This window comes from Alosa sapidissima, chromosome 8 (assembly GCF_018492685.1).
Source record: "Alosa sapidissima isolate fAloSap1 chromosome 8, fAloSap1.pri, whole genome shotgun sequence".
NCBI lineage: Eukaryota > Metazoa > Chordata > Actinopteri > Clupeiformes > Clupeidae > Alosa > Alosa sapidissima.
Window position 1 is genome coordinate 27,285,341 of NC_055964.1, and position 17,500 is coordinate 27,302,840.

The window sequence follows — 17,500 nt, forward strand, 5'->3', positions numbered from 1 at the left end:
AAGTCCACGGACTGCCAACCTATGCTATGTACATGACCTAGGCTACCAAACACTAACACAATAAGCTGGCATTTGTATCCTACTGTAGGTTCTCAATGGCAGAAATGAAAGGCCACCGGGGAGAAGCTGTGGGGAGAAAGATCCTCACTTACGAGAAAGCACCCCCAGAGAGGCAGAGAGCAAATGAGAGAGAGAGAGAGAGAGAGAGAGAGAGAGAGAGAGAGAGGGTGAAGATAAAAAGAATGAGAAGAGAAACGCAGATGGAGAGAAAGAGAAAGAAGATAAAAAAGGAGAGAGGTACAGACAGAGAAGGAGACAAAAAGGTAGGGGAGAGTAGCACAGGCAGACACATGAGAGAGTGAGAGAGAGAGAGAGTAAGAGAGAGATAGAGAGAAAGAGTGAAAGAGAGAGAGTGAAAGAGAGAGGGCGTAAAAAGAGATGGAGTGGCTGTGGATGGCGGGTCGAGGGGGAGGAAGCCTGTTTCTCATTCCAGCCTTATCACAGTGACTGACACCATAAATCTCACTTATTCTCTGATCTGGCCCGCTGAAGGGAAGAAATTACAATCTCAGGAGAGCGAGGACCACAACACCACTCTGAATGCTAACATACTTCACACGCACACACACACACACACACACACACACATACATTCACATACACACACATACACACACACACATACTACACACACATATGTTACACACACACACACAGATACACACACTAGACAAGCATGCACACACACACACACACACACACACACACACACACACACACACATACACGCACACACTCAACATACTGGCCACACTCAGACGAGCTAATTTCACGCAAACCACACATGAATACCAACGCATGGGTTCAGTGTGGAATGTGTGATATGTCATTTTTGTCATGTAAACTAAAAGCAAAGAAAGTGATTGATCAGACATGCACCAAATACAGGCATGTGCTTATGAATACCCTGGACAGAAGTTTAATTTCTCTGTTTGGGGGAGGGGATGCAATATACAAACACCTTTTTTTTTTTTTAGAAGTGACAGAAATCACTTTGTAACTTGTTGTAACTTGTATTACAGTTTTTTTCAACTGCTTACACACTAAATCATTGCTTGTCACACACGCTTGTATTCCAAACACCATAACCCCACATCAAATATCCCTATAGTTTGTTTCAATATTGCTTGCCTTTTTACTGTGTAACTTCTCTCTGTAGACACCGTTTCTGTCCACCAATCTATAAATTATTTCATTTCATTTACTGTAACTTTTGCTGCCCCTCTGACTTAGTGGTGGTCACTGGTATAATGAATAGCATATGATTTTTAGCTGGGGTGCCATGTTTTCCAGATATCCAGCTATGATACACACACACACACACACACACACACACACACACACACAGACACTCACAAACACATACATAGTATACAGACATACAGTACGTGTGGAAATCAGATTGAAAAGTGATCCTCCTTCCTGGCTGCATATATGTCTTCTAGCTCTGGTGGTTCCTCAGTGTCATTCCATCCCATAATAAGCCCCAAATGGGCCGTCCATTCTCTTCCCTGCTGACGCTCCTTAAAGAACACACCACTCTTCACTTGGCTAGTGGAGTCCACCCGCTGGGCCATCAGTGAAGCAGAGGAGCGCAAACACACACACACACACACACACACACACACACACACACACACACACACAGAGGGTCCTTCATGCCCCCTTCACGCACACAAACACACACATGCACAAACGTGTGCAAACATACACACAGAGAGTCTTGCATGCCCCCGCCACACACACACCAACACACACACAGAGGGTCCTTCATGCCCCCTTCACGCACACAAACACACACATGCACAAACGTGTGCAAACATACACACAGAGAGTCTTGCATGCCCCCGCCACACACACACCAACACACACACAGAGGGTCCTTCATGCCCCCTTCACGCACACAAACACACACATGCACAAACGTGTGCAAACATACACACAGAGAGTCTTGCATGCCCCCGCCACACACACACCAACACGCACACATTCATATGCACACATGCACACACACACACACACACACACACACACACACACACACACACACACACACACACACACACACTCAGCCTCCAGTAAGGTGGATGGAGGGGCAAGGCACAAACATACAGCAAACACAGGGGCCCCTGCATGCTCCCACCCCACACACACACATACACACACACGTACACGTATACGTACACACACACACACACACACACACACACACACACACACACACACAGAGAGAGAGAGAGACATGTACCACACACACACACACACACACACACACACACACACACACACACACACACACACACTCACTCAACCCAGCGTGGTGGCCTCAGCCCTGAAGCGTGAGGCCTTGTATCCTCTTTTCCTCCAGCTGTGATGGGCTCCATGGCACCTCAGGGGCCCAAAGCTGCAGAGGCTCCACTGGAGGCCCCTCCAAGCCCTAATGGGGCTGCCAGCCTTTTAGCTATGTGTGTGTGTGTGTGTGTGTGTGTGTGTGTGTGTGTGTGTGTGTGCGTGTCTTTGTATGCGTGTGTGTATAGTGGGGAAATGTATTAACCTCTGTGTGTATATACGTATGTGTGTGTGTGTGTGTGTGTTTTTGAGTGGTTGTGTATGTGAATGTATGGGTATACAGTATGTGGTGTGTGGCTATGTGTTTGTTTGAGCAACCCTGTGTGTGTGTGTGTGGTACATGTCTGTGTGTGTGTGTGTGTGTGTGTGTGTGTGTGTGTGTGTGTGGTACATGTCTGTGTGTGTGGGCAGCAAGAAAGGCACTCCCCCTCTCTCTGATCTCACTGCAGGTCTCCCCCTCGCTCATGTTGTGTTTCAAATGTCCTCTCTCCATCTCCACATCTCTCACCATCTTCATCTGTTCTTTTTCTCTCTTTCTATCCGTCTCTCTGTGGCAGTCTGTTTTTCATTTCTCTCTCTTTTTGGTGGTAGTCTGTTCCTCCTTTCTTCACCTCCACTTTTTTGATTCATCACTCTCTTTTCCATCCCCCGTGCCCTGATTCACACCACCCCTCTCCTGCTCTCTCTCTCTCTCTCTTTCTCAATTCAATTAAATTCAATTCAATTAAATTCAATTCAAGGTTGCTTTATTAGCATGACTGTAAGTAAGTACAGTGTTGCCAAAGCACAATTAAAACAGCATAACAATTAGAACATTGACAGCATTAAGTGAAACAGCAACATGTAACATGAATAATTGTGTGTATACCCTCACTTTCTCTTTCTCTTTCTCACACACACACACACACACACACACACACACACACACACACACACAGACAGCATACACATTATAATACATTGGATTAAGTACAGACATTAGATCGGGCATTGTGGCAAGGTGTCCGACTCACTGTCCCTCATGTCATGGCAAGCTGCAACGTATTTTGCAGCCAGCAGAGCAGTCAGTCCTTCTCCTAACAGGTGGACTAATTTATCTTTAAGGAAGCTAAAATTTGGAATTTTATTTGAGAATTGTAAAAAATATCCTTTTCTAATCTGTTCAAACTTTGGACAGTGTAGGAGAAAGTGCATCTCTGTCTTAACCTCACCAGTCGTACAGTGACCACAGAGCCTCTGCTCTTTGGGAAGCCATACTTTTTTGTACCGGCCTTTCTCTATGGCAAGCCTGTGGTCACTTAGCATTTACTTGGTAAGAATCTGTCTCTGCTTTGTATCTCTGACGGTGGAGAGGTACTCTGCCAATTCATAATCTCGTTTTAGTGACAAGTAACATTCTAATTTGGATTGTGATTTTGTTTGATCATCCCAATGTTCCAGATATTTTTCCTTACTTTGATTCATAATTTGTTTTACTTTGATCTCATTTTGAAAAGCAAGCAAGTGCTGGTCTGAGATCGATGGGTTAGTGTATTAGACCTCTCTTTCTCTCTGTCTTTGTCTCTCTCTTCTGTGTGTGTGTGTGTACACATATGTGCTTCTCTCCTCTTTGCACCCCCCCTCTCTCTCTCCATCCTCATTCTTCTGTCTTTTCATTTTTCTTTTTCTCACTCTGTCTGCCTGGTTCAGCCTGTCACAGCATATCTACAGTACAGTATGCCCATGTACAGTACTACCCGCATGCCTCGTGGGATGCTATCAGCTGGGTGACCCAAGGTACCGCAGGGGAACACACAGATGGGCACTGTCCTCAGAGAGAGACATTACATGTCCCAAAGCATCTCACTTTCTACAACAATGTCTGTGTGTGTGTGTGTTTGTACTTATAGAGCACTGGACCCAGCAGACTTGAATAAAAAAAAGCTTTTAATTCTAAAATCCTGTGCTTGGACATCGTGGCTGACAGGTAGCAAAATAGCCCTGGATTGAGAACATAACCCTCATTAATATAACACCTGCCTCCCTGTCTCTCTCTCCCCCCCACCCTCTCTCTCTCTCTCTCTCTCTCTCTCTCTCTCTCTCTCTCTCTCTCTCTCTCTCTCTCATATTGTTGTCTCCCCCTGCTCTTTGTTCTCTACCTCTCTCTCCCTCCCTTTCTAAAACTGATTTGAAAACTTGCAATGCATTCTTAAAATTGACTCCATACTTTGTTTGCGTGCTTGTTTGTTGCCTGCATTTGGAGGTCCCTTAAACCAGGGGTTCTCAATGTTTTTGGTTCCAAGGACCCCTTTTGGGGGAGAAAATATTCCGAGGACCCCCTCATAACCGTAACAATTAAGCATGTCATTTGTATTCTCTGAAGTTGTGGACAGGTCCACTATCCCATGTTTTTTTGACAGATGTGCCACTTCGTCTTTTGTCAGTTTTGGATTTTGTATCACTTGTCAACATGGACTGACTCAAACATTTCTACACATTCATCAGCTAGCTGGCTAACAAATAAGCCAAGCTAAGCAGTTGTAGGAATGGTTCTTCATGACCTAAGTGAAGTTAAATGTGGGTAGGAGCAAATAGACACAATTTGCTTGTTTTATGGGTGAAAAGGGGCATCATCTGTAGATATTAATTTTTAAAATGATAAAACTCAACTTCAAGCAAATTATTTTGCGGACCCCTTGGCTATGGGTCGCGGACACCAATAGGTCCCAGGACCCCACTGAGAACCACTGCCTTAAAGGGGAACTTGGCAACTATTTCAATGTAATAAACCCGTTTAAAAATCATTTGGATGGTTAAATGACCTGTTCCGGTGAAAATAGTGACTTTTCCCGCTGCCCCTAGCATCCCCAGGCGGAAAATCAACCTGGCAACATTGAGACTAGCGTCCCGGAAAGAGAAGTGAGAAACAAGAAACTCGTTTTAAATCGTGTTTCTTACCTTGTAACATCCACATAGTTTTGCCAAACTTATGCTAACCGTTTTACTAGCTTGTAAACAAATCCATGTGCTTTATCGTTACCTTTTTCCACAGTTTCTCCAGCAGAGGGGGAAATATAGCTAATCCTGCCAAGTGTCCCTTTAAACAGTACACTGTAGACACCAGTCACCAATGTGACAGAATGTAAGGGATAAAACACCAGGCCTAGTGCAGATCGCTGATAGGCAGAGAAAGCTCATTCAGCATGCACACACTGATATGTCTGAAGAACGACGCTGTCAGAATACCTGAGCTCTGACACAAAGACATCACAGACATCCAATGTATTATTCCAGGTTTTGTCATTTCCTTCAAGCTCAGCACCCTCTTCGGGGTTGAATGGAGAAGCGAGAGGGGATTCTTCAATTCTTTCTCATTATGTGGTATTACTTCTTCCCCCATGGAAACCAGAGGGATGACAGAGTGAAAGATGTCAGCGATACAATGCAGTCATACAGAAAGACCTGGGATTGGTGGGGGAAGTGTGTGAGTGTGTGTGTGAGTGTGTTTGAGTTGGAGTTTCTAACCGCAGTGCAAAGTCATGCAAGAACAGTCCAAAGAGCAGCCCGTCCTCAGGAAGTCTATTTATGCTGTATTGCTACTACTCCACACACACACAAACACACACACACACACCTCACACGAGTGATTGAATGGAGGTTTGCCTAACCTAATAGTTTCATTAAGAATAGGTCAATGATGAGGGTGAATCGGATTATTATTATCCAGATACCCTTGTCCTCATTGGCCTGGGAGTGGAGCCCCTATCTGTATCTTTGCATGGAGGTAATAGAGGCAATTACCTGGGCAGACTGTGGGAATTGTGTGTGTGTGTGTGTGTGTGTGTGTGTGTGTGTGTATGTTTGTGAAAATGAGTGTGTGTGTGTGCGTGCATGCGTGCGTGTGTGTGTGTGTGTAGGCAGGTGAAGGGTGAAGGGATGGTCTGTGCTAATGAACCCTTCTAATGATAGCTCACCTCACGCGCACTCTCACCCTTACTCACCCGTCATTTAAATACACCATTACCCGGCCGCTACACAGCCTGCACCTCCCTTCCTTTTTCATTCACTGGTGATTTCACTCTGTCTCCTTTCTCTCTCTCTCCCTCTCTCTCGCTCTCTCCCTCTCTCATTATATCCGTCTGTCGGACCCTCTTTTAGCTAATCATCTTCCAGCTTTCATGGAACTTTTTAAACATGTGTGCTGAGTCTTTTCATTCAGTAGGTACACAAGCACACACAGGGCTGTATTTTGGGCACCAGAGCATGGCGTAAAGTTGAATTCGGTATTTTGCATGTTTATTTTTTAAACATTGCGACCAGGGGTGCGGCAATTAACAACCTAGGGAGGGGCCTGGCGCGTTGTCTAAAAATCGCTATCATACAACACCTAAACCTGGTCAGAAGTCAATGGCGAGTTGTTCATATGCTATTTTAAGAGCGCATGTCAACAGTCATATTGGCAGGTGCACGCACCATCCTTTTATCATTCATTAACCCACACCAACGCACGTCCATGCAAAGCATTACAAATTGCACGATTACAATGGGAAACATAATAAAGATATTACTAAATACTGTACATCTCATGATGATCAGTTATTCACCATAATTTGCAAATTGGTAATCACGGTTAAAAGTGATTAGGGGAGAGGCGAGAGACACGTATGGAGCACAGCTGAAGACGCACTGTCACGAGATATAAGCAACTCCTCTGCAGGATAAATGTTGTTTTATTCAGTCATTTGAGCAACATTAGCGTAAGTGTTGCTTTTTCCAGCCTATGTTTTCGGTGGTAACCCATTGTCAGTCAATAGTGAAAGTAACTGCATATAACTGTCTTGTCGTTGACTGACTCCTTGGTGAAGTTAGTTTCACTTTGCCAATGAGTTCAAATAATAGACGAGTGCAAATGCGTGAAGGCTATGCTAGGTTTTAGTAAAGCATGGTTTAAGAATGACTATTCCATACGGTCTCGCAAGCAGCCTCCTTCAAATGCGCCGTTGAATGTCAAAATACCGATGCATTTATTTGACATATCGCGCTTTGCGCCGTTAAAGAGAATGACAGATGGTTTGAAATGATGTTATTGTCATTGGTCATATGTCATTGGTTTGAAATGATGTTACGCCCCAAACACACCCATATGACTGATTAAAAAACCTAGGAACACCTTGTTGCTCCACTTTTGATAACGAAACCCCTCCCAATGTGAACTGGATATCCTACTAAATTTGAATAGACTTTTGACGAGTGACGATGCACTTTAGAATGTCATGACAGGGCCCACACACACACACACACACACACACACACACACACACACACAAACAAACACACACATGTGCACACACACACACACACACACACACACACAACCACGTCTTACCAATTTCATGTGTTGCCTCCCTTTCTGTGTTCCATGCAATAGCAGTTTCTGAAGTCCATCAGTGGTGTTTGAGTCTCATCAAAATCACTCCAGGCAGCCATACACTGGCGCTTTAATGCAGGGGCTTACCTGGGCTTCAGCCCAGGGGCCTCGACCAATGAGGGGCCTCCTAATAGTAATAATGATAATCAATAATATTAAACGGCCGTGTCCGTATTCGCGGCGTCTGTCATAGCCTACTCTGGAGCTAGCCTAATTGAGCACATCGCACTGCTCTACAATGACATCCATGCAGAGGCCCCCTTTGCCATCTCTTCTAAAGTGTAACAAAATGTAACAAAACTTAATAAATTCCAATGGGTGTAGAGGAGCTAGAGGAGAGGCTGAAACTGAATGACAAACTTACAAACTCTGGAGATAACGTGGGTTGGATTGAAGCAACGATTAACGAATGACGCGGATTCCTGTAACTGTCCATGAAAACAGAAGGCATAGCAGGTTATATCGTAGCAAATAGCCTGGCAAATTTCACTTGTCTCACTGGAGTGAACGCAGAACATGGGCTGTTGCGCAAAGAAATGAATTAGTGATCAGCATCTCCCTTCACCAAAAGCTAAGTTTGTGCTAACCCATTCGCACAAATAATAGCCTATGTTATGTTTTCTCCATTGTTAACGTGAGATATGTCTCCATGTAGGGTAGTATAGTGATAATGCATAAGGTAGCCAATGTTCACGTCACATGAGCCAGCTGCTTATTCTGTAGGCTAAAAGTATTTATGTCCCTCCCAAACTGCGTTAAAATGGTGTGTTAAGTGGACAGAATTTCAAAAAACCTCCTGGGGAACACCCCGACACGACAAACACATACACTTTTGAAAAGCTTGAAAAGTCCATATGTGTAGCCTAACGCATCTTTTAACTTAGCCAGCCAGTGTTAGAGTTCAACGCTTGTTTTTGTGCAGTAGGCTAGCCTGTTTATTAGCGATGTCAGGGGTAGGCTAACGTGATTAAGGAGGGAGGGGTTTCTGTTCCTGTTTATGTAAAGGTTTTACATAGGCTCAATAATGATAGGCTACACTGCATGTGAAGATTACTTTTACTTTCCTGCAAGCAGCCTGCGTTACTGCGTTACTAACCCGTGATTTTGCCATAGACAGTAAAAGAATTTGGGATTTTGCCATATGGATTTTGTGAGACTAACTCGTGACAATGATGTAGGCTATAGCTGCGTGATATAGATGTAAACACCAGACATAAGTGTGCAAGACATGGAGTGCAGGAGAGAGCGTGAACATGGAGCATTTAATTCATTGCAGTTCAGACATTAAGAAAAAACATTAACACTGTACACTCTTCGTGGGAAGAAAAATGTTGTCTACAGCGAAAAATTCCACCTCAAATCTGAGCAAGCACCTAGCAAGCAAGCACCTAGCAAGCCAGCACAGGAATGTGAAACTCATTGAGATACCCCCAGATCCCGACATGACGGCTGCAGCAACAGGTGAAAATAGAGGACGTCGCGGGTTCCCTGTAGCCTACTGGCCCGTTGTAACAGGAGCCAGGGCATTATAATATTCTGGCTGCATTTGGAAAATGGGCAAACATATAATGTGGTCTTTGCCTTTTTGTAATGGGGCTGGTGAGTGTTGAAGTCTTCAATAATTCGTTTCCCTTAAACCAGCGTTTCTCTACTGGGTCGCGGAGACATGCCAGGTAGGGCGCGAAAAACAGGAGTTTTTTTATTTATTTTTTTATCTGTAGCCTAGGCCCAGGTAGCACCCGATGCGCAATGGACGCACTGTTATTCATTGGGAAGCGCTCGTGTCAAGGCAGCGTGAGCGCATGTTTGAATCTGCAAGCACGTTCACTAATGAACATTTCTTGAAGCTGGCCTATCTTAGCGATATATTTGGAAAGCTCAATGAGTTAAATCTCCAGTTACAAGGCAAAGACAAGCACCTACCTCACCTACATGTAGCAGATAAGATTACTGCATTCACCAAAAAACTTATGGGATGGGAGATATGGGACAGGCGCCTCGATCGCAACAGTATGCCTTTGAGAATCTGAGTGAAATAGCTGAAACGTCTGCTTCGGGAGCCACTCTTGTGATCCCATGTATTAAACCTACATCACATCCCTGCAAAGTTTATTTCAAAAATATTTCCCAACCAGCAGTGCTCAGTATGACTGGATTATGGATCCATTTAATGCAGCATGTTGGTATTTCATTGAATATATTGTACAATGCTGTAAAATATTGGCCTATGCTTCCTAATATGTTGCTGGAAAACAGAAATATGTGTGTTTAATTTACAATGGCACATTATGTATTTATTTATTATTATATCTGCAGCACCAGCTGATTTTAGCTCTGCTGAAGAGGATATATTTAGAACTTGTCATTATTTCAATACATTTGACAATTTTAAGCTTGACCTACCACTTTTTTAGAGCGATAAGGGCGATAAGGGGCTCGAAAAGGCCCCCTTGATCAAAGTGGGGAATGAAAGAAAAAGTTTGAGAACCACTGCCTTAAACTAAGCATTTACATGAAGCACAGTAGCCTATGCCGATTGAAACACATTCCACTCAGATAGGTGCTACCAGGCTCATATAGGCTATCACTTTTAATTGCAAACAGAAAATGTCTAGGTAGCTGCTTATACCAACTTAATATCATGACTATTGCTAATATAGTGCCAAATGTGGAGTTTGTGGACTAGCCATAGGCTTATATTTGAATGGAGCTGATCATTATGAGAGTTGTGTAGATGCTCTTAAAGTGACAGCGCACCATTTATAAATGAGTTAAACTGCATCAAATTAGTAGTATTTCTTAAGAAATATTTTAAACTAACAGTTCTGCTTTGGGCACCAAAATAGCCAGCAGCGGCACTGCACACACACAGTTCAAACACGTACTCTTCTTGACATTAGAACAGCCTAAATGTGGCATGCAACAGCATTTTCTCTTTTGGTAAATGCATTACTCCTCTCTGCACTGCAACTGTTAAAAGATGTAAATGTTAATAGAGACTTTGGTTTTAATATTTTTTTTTGCTGTATTTTATTTACATCTATTCGAATGAAGGAGTATACACAACTAATTACTTTTTCCAAGTAACTTGACCAACACTGCTCAGATCACGGGCCGGGTATCATTAATCATAATTAATGTTTGCGGTTGGGGGGGGGGGGCCTTAAAAACATATAGCCCAAGGGCCTCAGGTGGTATTAAGGCGCCCCTGCAGCCATATCAATAATGATTTGATGAACCAATTCCTACATCACCAGAGAGACTTGCCTGCAATTTGGGTCAGACATGCTGTTTAACTAGAACAGGAGAGATAGGAGAGTGATTTGGCTCCCGGGAGAACATTAAAGCGGATGAGAAGGCCATAATACGGGACAACCCTTACATTGGGAGGACTATCATCATTGCATAATGATCATTCTTGTTTTTGAGTAGTGATTTGCATCACGGATATGCACTGCACAAGCGAGTCTCAGCGAGTGTTAGGGATTAACCATACTTTAACATTGTGAATCTTAAGATGACGTTTTATTCCTGTTATCATCAAATAATGATAACATTAATAATTATTATTATGATGATGATGATGATGATGATGATGATGATGAAAATGTACTGCTAGGGAATACCATTTCAAACACACACACACACACACCTCTATCTTTCTGTTATCCAGGTATTCTCTGTTATTGTTGACTACTTTCTCATTCCATTTCTTTTGCCTTCCCTCTCTCCCACACAGTCTTACACAGTCTCCTTTCTCTCTTTCTTTCTCTCTCTCTCTCTCTCTCTCTCTCTCTCTCTTTCTCTCTCTGTATCACTCCCTGCCTCTCTCTGTCATCATCCGTATTTCAGCAGTAGCTCTGCGCACATCACAGAAGTTTTTGTTTGTGTGTTTGACAACAACACTCTTGTTTATCTCTTCTCTCTTCTCCTCACTCTCTCCCTCTCACCGCTTGTCTCACTGGAGCTCTACCATTTCTGTGCACAGCCCATTCCTTACTTTTTATTTGTTGTTCTCTCCAGTTCAGAAAGTTGAATTGGCAAGCCTGTAATTACAATAGTACCATATTATAAAATAAAAACTTATAATAAGAACAATAACACGTGTGAATAGATTAATTCATTAAGTCTAAAAAATGATTAAGGAAAAATATACAATCATGGTAATATCGTATTTACATTTAGTGACCCAAATGAAGCTAGCAATATAGGTTTAACTAGTAAATATTTCCTTTTGTAAATTGTGCAATTCTTTCAATAATATCTTTCATTGCTCTCTCTCTCTCTCTCTCTCTCTTTCTCTCTCTCTCTCTCTCTCTCTCTCTCTCTCTCTCTCTCTTTAGGAAACAGAGATCTTGAACACGGCGGTCCTGACTGGGAAGACGGTCGCCGTGCCGGTAAAGGTGGTGACGGTGGGTGTGGATGGCGCGGTGACGGACGTATCCGACTCGGTGGAGTGCCACTCAACGGACGAGGACGTCGTCAAGGTGAGTAACGGACAGTTCCTTTGAGACTAGGCGGGCAGCTGCATCCTGCTGTTTCTGACGCACAGTGAGGCTCGTGTGGCCAGCGAGACGTGAGTCAGTCCATCTGGTGTGTGTGTGTGTGTGTGTGTGTGTGTGTGTGTGTGTGCGTCTGCGTGGGAGGGATGTCCTGATGTGGTAAACTGTCTGTGGAACACACCACGCTATCACAACAAGTCTGAAGTCTGACAATGTCAGAGGAAACTAACTTTTTCATGGAAGTTTCTTGAAAAGATCTCATAACTTTACTTTACTTGAAACTAAACAGAATATAAAATAATGCTTAGAAAAAACTGTATTTTATTTTCAACTTTCTGAAAGATTGCAATGGACAATAGAGGAGGAGGACAATGGTCAGTTGAAGAGGCGATGATTAATATTTAGCATTTTGATGTAGATATGCCACAATATACAAATTTAGGTCGAACTATTTATTCATATCTGATTGGACGAAAGGCATTCCAAGAGTCATAATGAGTGGCGATATCCAGAACATCCCCAGAGCCATATAAAGATATACAGCTCTGGACATCCTCATTTGGACTCTTTACAGCTAGTAATCACTCCACTCTGCATTGAATAGTCCAACACGAACATTCTGTTCATTCAAACGGATAGAGCAGCGATTTCATAATGTCCCATTTGATTTGAAAATGGACTAAATGGATTCAGATTGATATATAATGTGAGAACAAGCGAGTATGCAAATTATTGTGCATATATAGCCTCTCGTGACATTTTCCAAATATTCATCAAAATGAATGATCAAAAACACAATTTGATGTCTTTAAACTTGATTCATTGTAAGTGAGACTGTTGTATAAAAGCAATATGGCACTCGTGATCATGGCATTGGTAAAGGATAAAGCAACAGCTGTGGTGACATTTCCCCAGTCTTTCCAGTCTTTATGTGCTTATGCAGAACGCTTTCTAATGAGGGACATAAAACTTCATTGTTGAATGAAGTAATTACACTAATATGTGTGTGTGTGTGTGTGTGTGTGTGTGTGTGTGTGTGCGCAGTTTAGCCAGTTTTGTGTGTGATAGAGGGGACTGCCAGGCATTTCAGGCTTTTTAGGTGACCAGGAGTGTAGGTTGCTGCTTAAGCACAGTGATTCACTGTGGTCAGTCTGGACTGTTTCTCTGGATCGGGGGCTAAGTTGCAGACATGGCTGAAGCGACTGAAGGAGCTGAGGAATAGGTAGTATTGAGAGGGTGAGGTTATAAAACTGATGGTTTCTCTTCCCTGTCTGTTGGTTGTACATTTAAATCAACACAATGTGATAATGGTTTTGTACCCCTTGGCACCAGAGTTCCATGAAAAAGTCTATTGTTCTGCCCTGCACATTGGAAAAGGATGGTAAACGTTAGCCAGTGCATCAGAAAGTGACAACAAGGATTTTGTTTCTGCATGGTAAACCAAAGTTCCGTAGTGCAGTATCCTATGCACAGTAGGATTGACAGAGGCATCTATTATAAGTCAGTATATCTGAGTTTGAAGCCATTTGTTTTAAGGTAACAAATGGCATACATTCAAGTGACAATGAAATATGTATGCTATTGATATCTTAATTCGTTAAAAAAATGTCTGCAGTACTGAGAGCACTGAAAGGCTACAACATTCTGAAAGGTTTGTTTCTCCACTTTATCTGCCTCAACTGTGAAAACAATAACATTTCACAAAATATTTTATTTTATTATTATTATTATTATTGTATTAATAATTTTGTTTCTCTTTCTGAGGCTTGTTAGAGTGAATAGGGTTCAGGAGTATTATGTTGAGACTAATGATATGGTTTCCTTTATATTTTAAAATGCATTTTTAATGCTGCTGAACTGGATGTACAGTATTAAAAGATTAAAAACTCATAGCGGTGAGGCAGGGCTCTTATGTCTTTTTCTATTCTCTTGTTATGCGTGAGCTCTATCATTTATCACTTGAGTTCTATCATGTTATTTACCACTGAGGCAATGCCTAAAGAGAATTAATTTAATTACGCTAAAACAAACGAGGAAAGCAAGCACATTAAATTGGACTAATTTTAACAGTTTTAGTGAGAGTAATTAAAAAGGAACTAAGAAAGAAAAATAAAAAACAGCAACATGCAATAATTCCAGGAGGGCATTCATGATGCTGTTTTCTGATCATTTCCTGTGACTGGCAAATGACTTGAAAAAGACATACAGATCCTGACTGTTTTACTAAAGGCAGTGCATTCAACTGTTGCGGATAAAACTCACTTAAAATAGCTCATCAGAACAATGGGAGAAGGGACCACGCTGGAAGCACTTCTTTCATAAAAGATTCATGTGTCGCCCATATCCAAAGATGCCCTGGCATCGCATTCGAGTTGATTTAAATTATGATTTCATCCTTTCTGTCTTTTTCTCTCAGGAGTCTTTTCTTTGACTATAGTTAGCAATGTGTACACGTCCACACAAAAGGTCCTGCATTCTTAAAGTCTCTCCACCAGAGCGCACACAATGTTTTGATGTTGTTGTGTTGTTTTTATTGGGTCATGAGGATGAACTAACTCAATTGTTCTACTGCCAGTAGTGGTAAGAAGCAGCTCAGTCAGCAGTAGTGTATAGAAGAAGAGGTCTCATCCCCACCAAGTTAACCTTGGATCATTTCAGAATATTAGCAGTGCAAAAAAGAGCATAAATTCAGAGCCAGATAACACATACATATTCAACACTATAGTGAAGCTTTAAATCCAACCTTGCTCCATTTACTGTTTTCCGTGTATCCTGGCTTTTAGGGTTCTCTCACACTAAATGACTTAGGCGAGTGGCCATCAGTGTAGCACAGCGCGGCTCTTGTAGTGGCGTGCAGTGAGGATGATTTATTAATGAGGTTGTAAGACCACTCCTGCTGTGCTGTGGCTCTGGGAAATGAGCTGGACTGAATAAAAAAAGAAACTGCTAACACCATCACTTGAACTCGCTGTTGTAAGACTGGAATAACTATGTTATCAACATGTTACAGATACAGTAACTATGCTAACTATGTGCATATTGTATAGTCCGTGTCATTAGTGATCACAATAACTACCACTGTTGTTGAATTATCATAGCATTATTGGACAATCTCATGACTGAGAATCTGTGCAGTAAACTACCATAACATTATTTGACAGCTCATCACAGCCAATGCTGCTAGCATGACACGCTACCTTCCTATTTCTGGACCTTTACTGTTATGACTTAATCGGCCATCTACCATGACATGTTTTGATTACATGATGAGTGAGGTCATCCATAGACTTTTTTCGGGCCTGTCAGATGCATCATGTAACTTTGTGACATTGTGTGTTAGTTAAGACTGGTTTCACCCAATGCTTGTGTCTGGTCTGTGTTGATCTCAACGTGAGATTCTCAAGTGAAATTACTAAGTGGCTATGCATGGTCACTCTCTGTCATAGTCAAAGGGGCACTAGTAATCTGCGTAGACAGATTGACAAAGGCAGTGTGTCCCAAACATCTTTCTCCTGTGGCACACTGTTTTCTATGAGAAAATCGCATGGCCTGTTTGAGCAGGAGGCGTAATATGTGTATGAATGTATTTAGTGCACGCATGTCATAAGTCACACCGCTACTTCGGTAGAATAGAAACTAATCTGCTTGATTTCTCACTAGATGTCGAATGTGGTAGAATGGTTCTACCAAAATATATAACTTACCAGTATCGCTACCATGACAGAAAATAAATGTTTATTTTCTATACTTGAGCATATGTCAAGTTTAAAATGTAGTATATTTGAGTTTGAAATGTAACATGATCCTCTTGACTGGCTTAACAGGCCCCATTCTGCTCTGTGCTTCCCAAACGGCCCCACTGAGTCCCAGTCAAGACAGATAGACTCACTGCCTTAATCTCAGCCCAGGCTTTGACTTATCCTTTCCCCAAACTCGTTTTCTCTCCCTCCCTCTCTCCCTCTCTCTTACTTTCACTCTTTTTTTAATCTCATTAGTGATCAAAACAGGTTTCGGTTTGATCACTGATTTGTTATTTTGTGTTCTTCAGAAGCAATTTGTCCTTGTGAATACGCTTCCCCCCAGACTGTGGTGTTCTCAGCGGGTGCAGAGTGATTTGCAGTTGTTTACCTGTCGGATGGAATCAGTCAGATGTCTAACACTAGAAGCAGCTTTGATTCACTGACACTTAGGGTGGTGGGTGGGGGGGTGGGGGGGAGTTGGGGGGTGGAATGGAGAACATGAAGAGAAGGAAGAGAAATCAGCTCCACATGGCAGCTTTTAGAAGTGCATCCTTCCTAAATGAAGAAGACAGCATTGTTACCTAAAATAATGATCCCAATCATTCCACAGAATCACGTCAGATTAAATCACGCCAAGTGCTAAATAGGCTCTCAGGAGCATTTTTTTTTTTAATTTCCCCTATCACACGCTCATGTTATTTACTCACATTGCATTCAAAACCCAAGACGTTTCTCCAAAGCAAAACACATTCTATATTTGGTCTATATTCCCCAGGATCAGTCTGATCTTGACCCATGACTTTGATTTTGTTAGCTCATTGCTCTATGAGGTCAGTTTCAGGGAGACTGCATAATGTCAAAGTAAAGTTCACACATGAGTGATATATACATAATGTATGTAGATCCATCCAAGATAGCTTGCGGAGGTTCCTGCTTATTAAAAACACTACACTGCGCACATGCCTCAGACTATCCACCCAGGCAACTGCCTATCGTCACATTAGTCATATAAAACCAGATGCTGGTTTATCATTACGGAGAGGGCATTAACCAGACAGATTCAGATGTATCATTAAGGTAGACGACACATCCAAACAGACTGAAATTTATCATTAAAATACAAGGACTTTAAAGGACTCCAAAAACATTAACTCTCACTGTCATATAAAACAGCAAGAAGACAGCTGTCACAGTCTTTTGTCACTCTGCATTATGCAGATGTTCCATTTGGACTTTTTGTTGTTTGTTTGTCTGTTTATGTGTTGTTCTTAATGTGGCAGTAAACACTTTGAAGCTGGCATGTGTTCTTTTCACCCACCCATTGCGCATGTCTGCACTGATGTCTGCATGAGCCTAATCTCTTCAAACGGCACAGTAACCGTGCGCGCACACCCACACACACCCACACACACACACACACACACAGGCACACAGACTGACAT

The 17,500-nt window shown here is 42.3% G+C and overlaps 1 protein-coding gene across 1 annotated transcript in view; it reads left to right on the forward strand.

Moving 5' to 3' along the window:
• si:dkeyp-14d3.1 (transmembrane protein 132C) overlaps positions 1-17,500 on the forward strand; it is a 294,470-nt gene that overhangs the window by 232,787 nt on the left and 44,183 nt on the right. Inside the window, 1 exon segment of the mRNA XM_042101730.1 lies at positions 12,160-12,303. Within this exon segment, the coding sequence (XP_041957664.1) occupies positions 12,160-12,303 (144 nt within the window).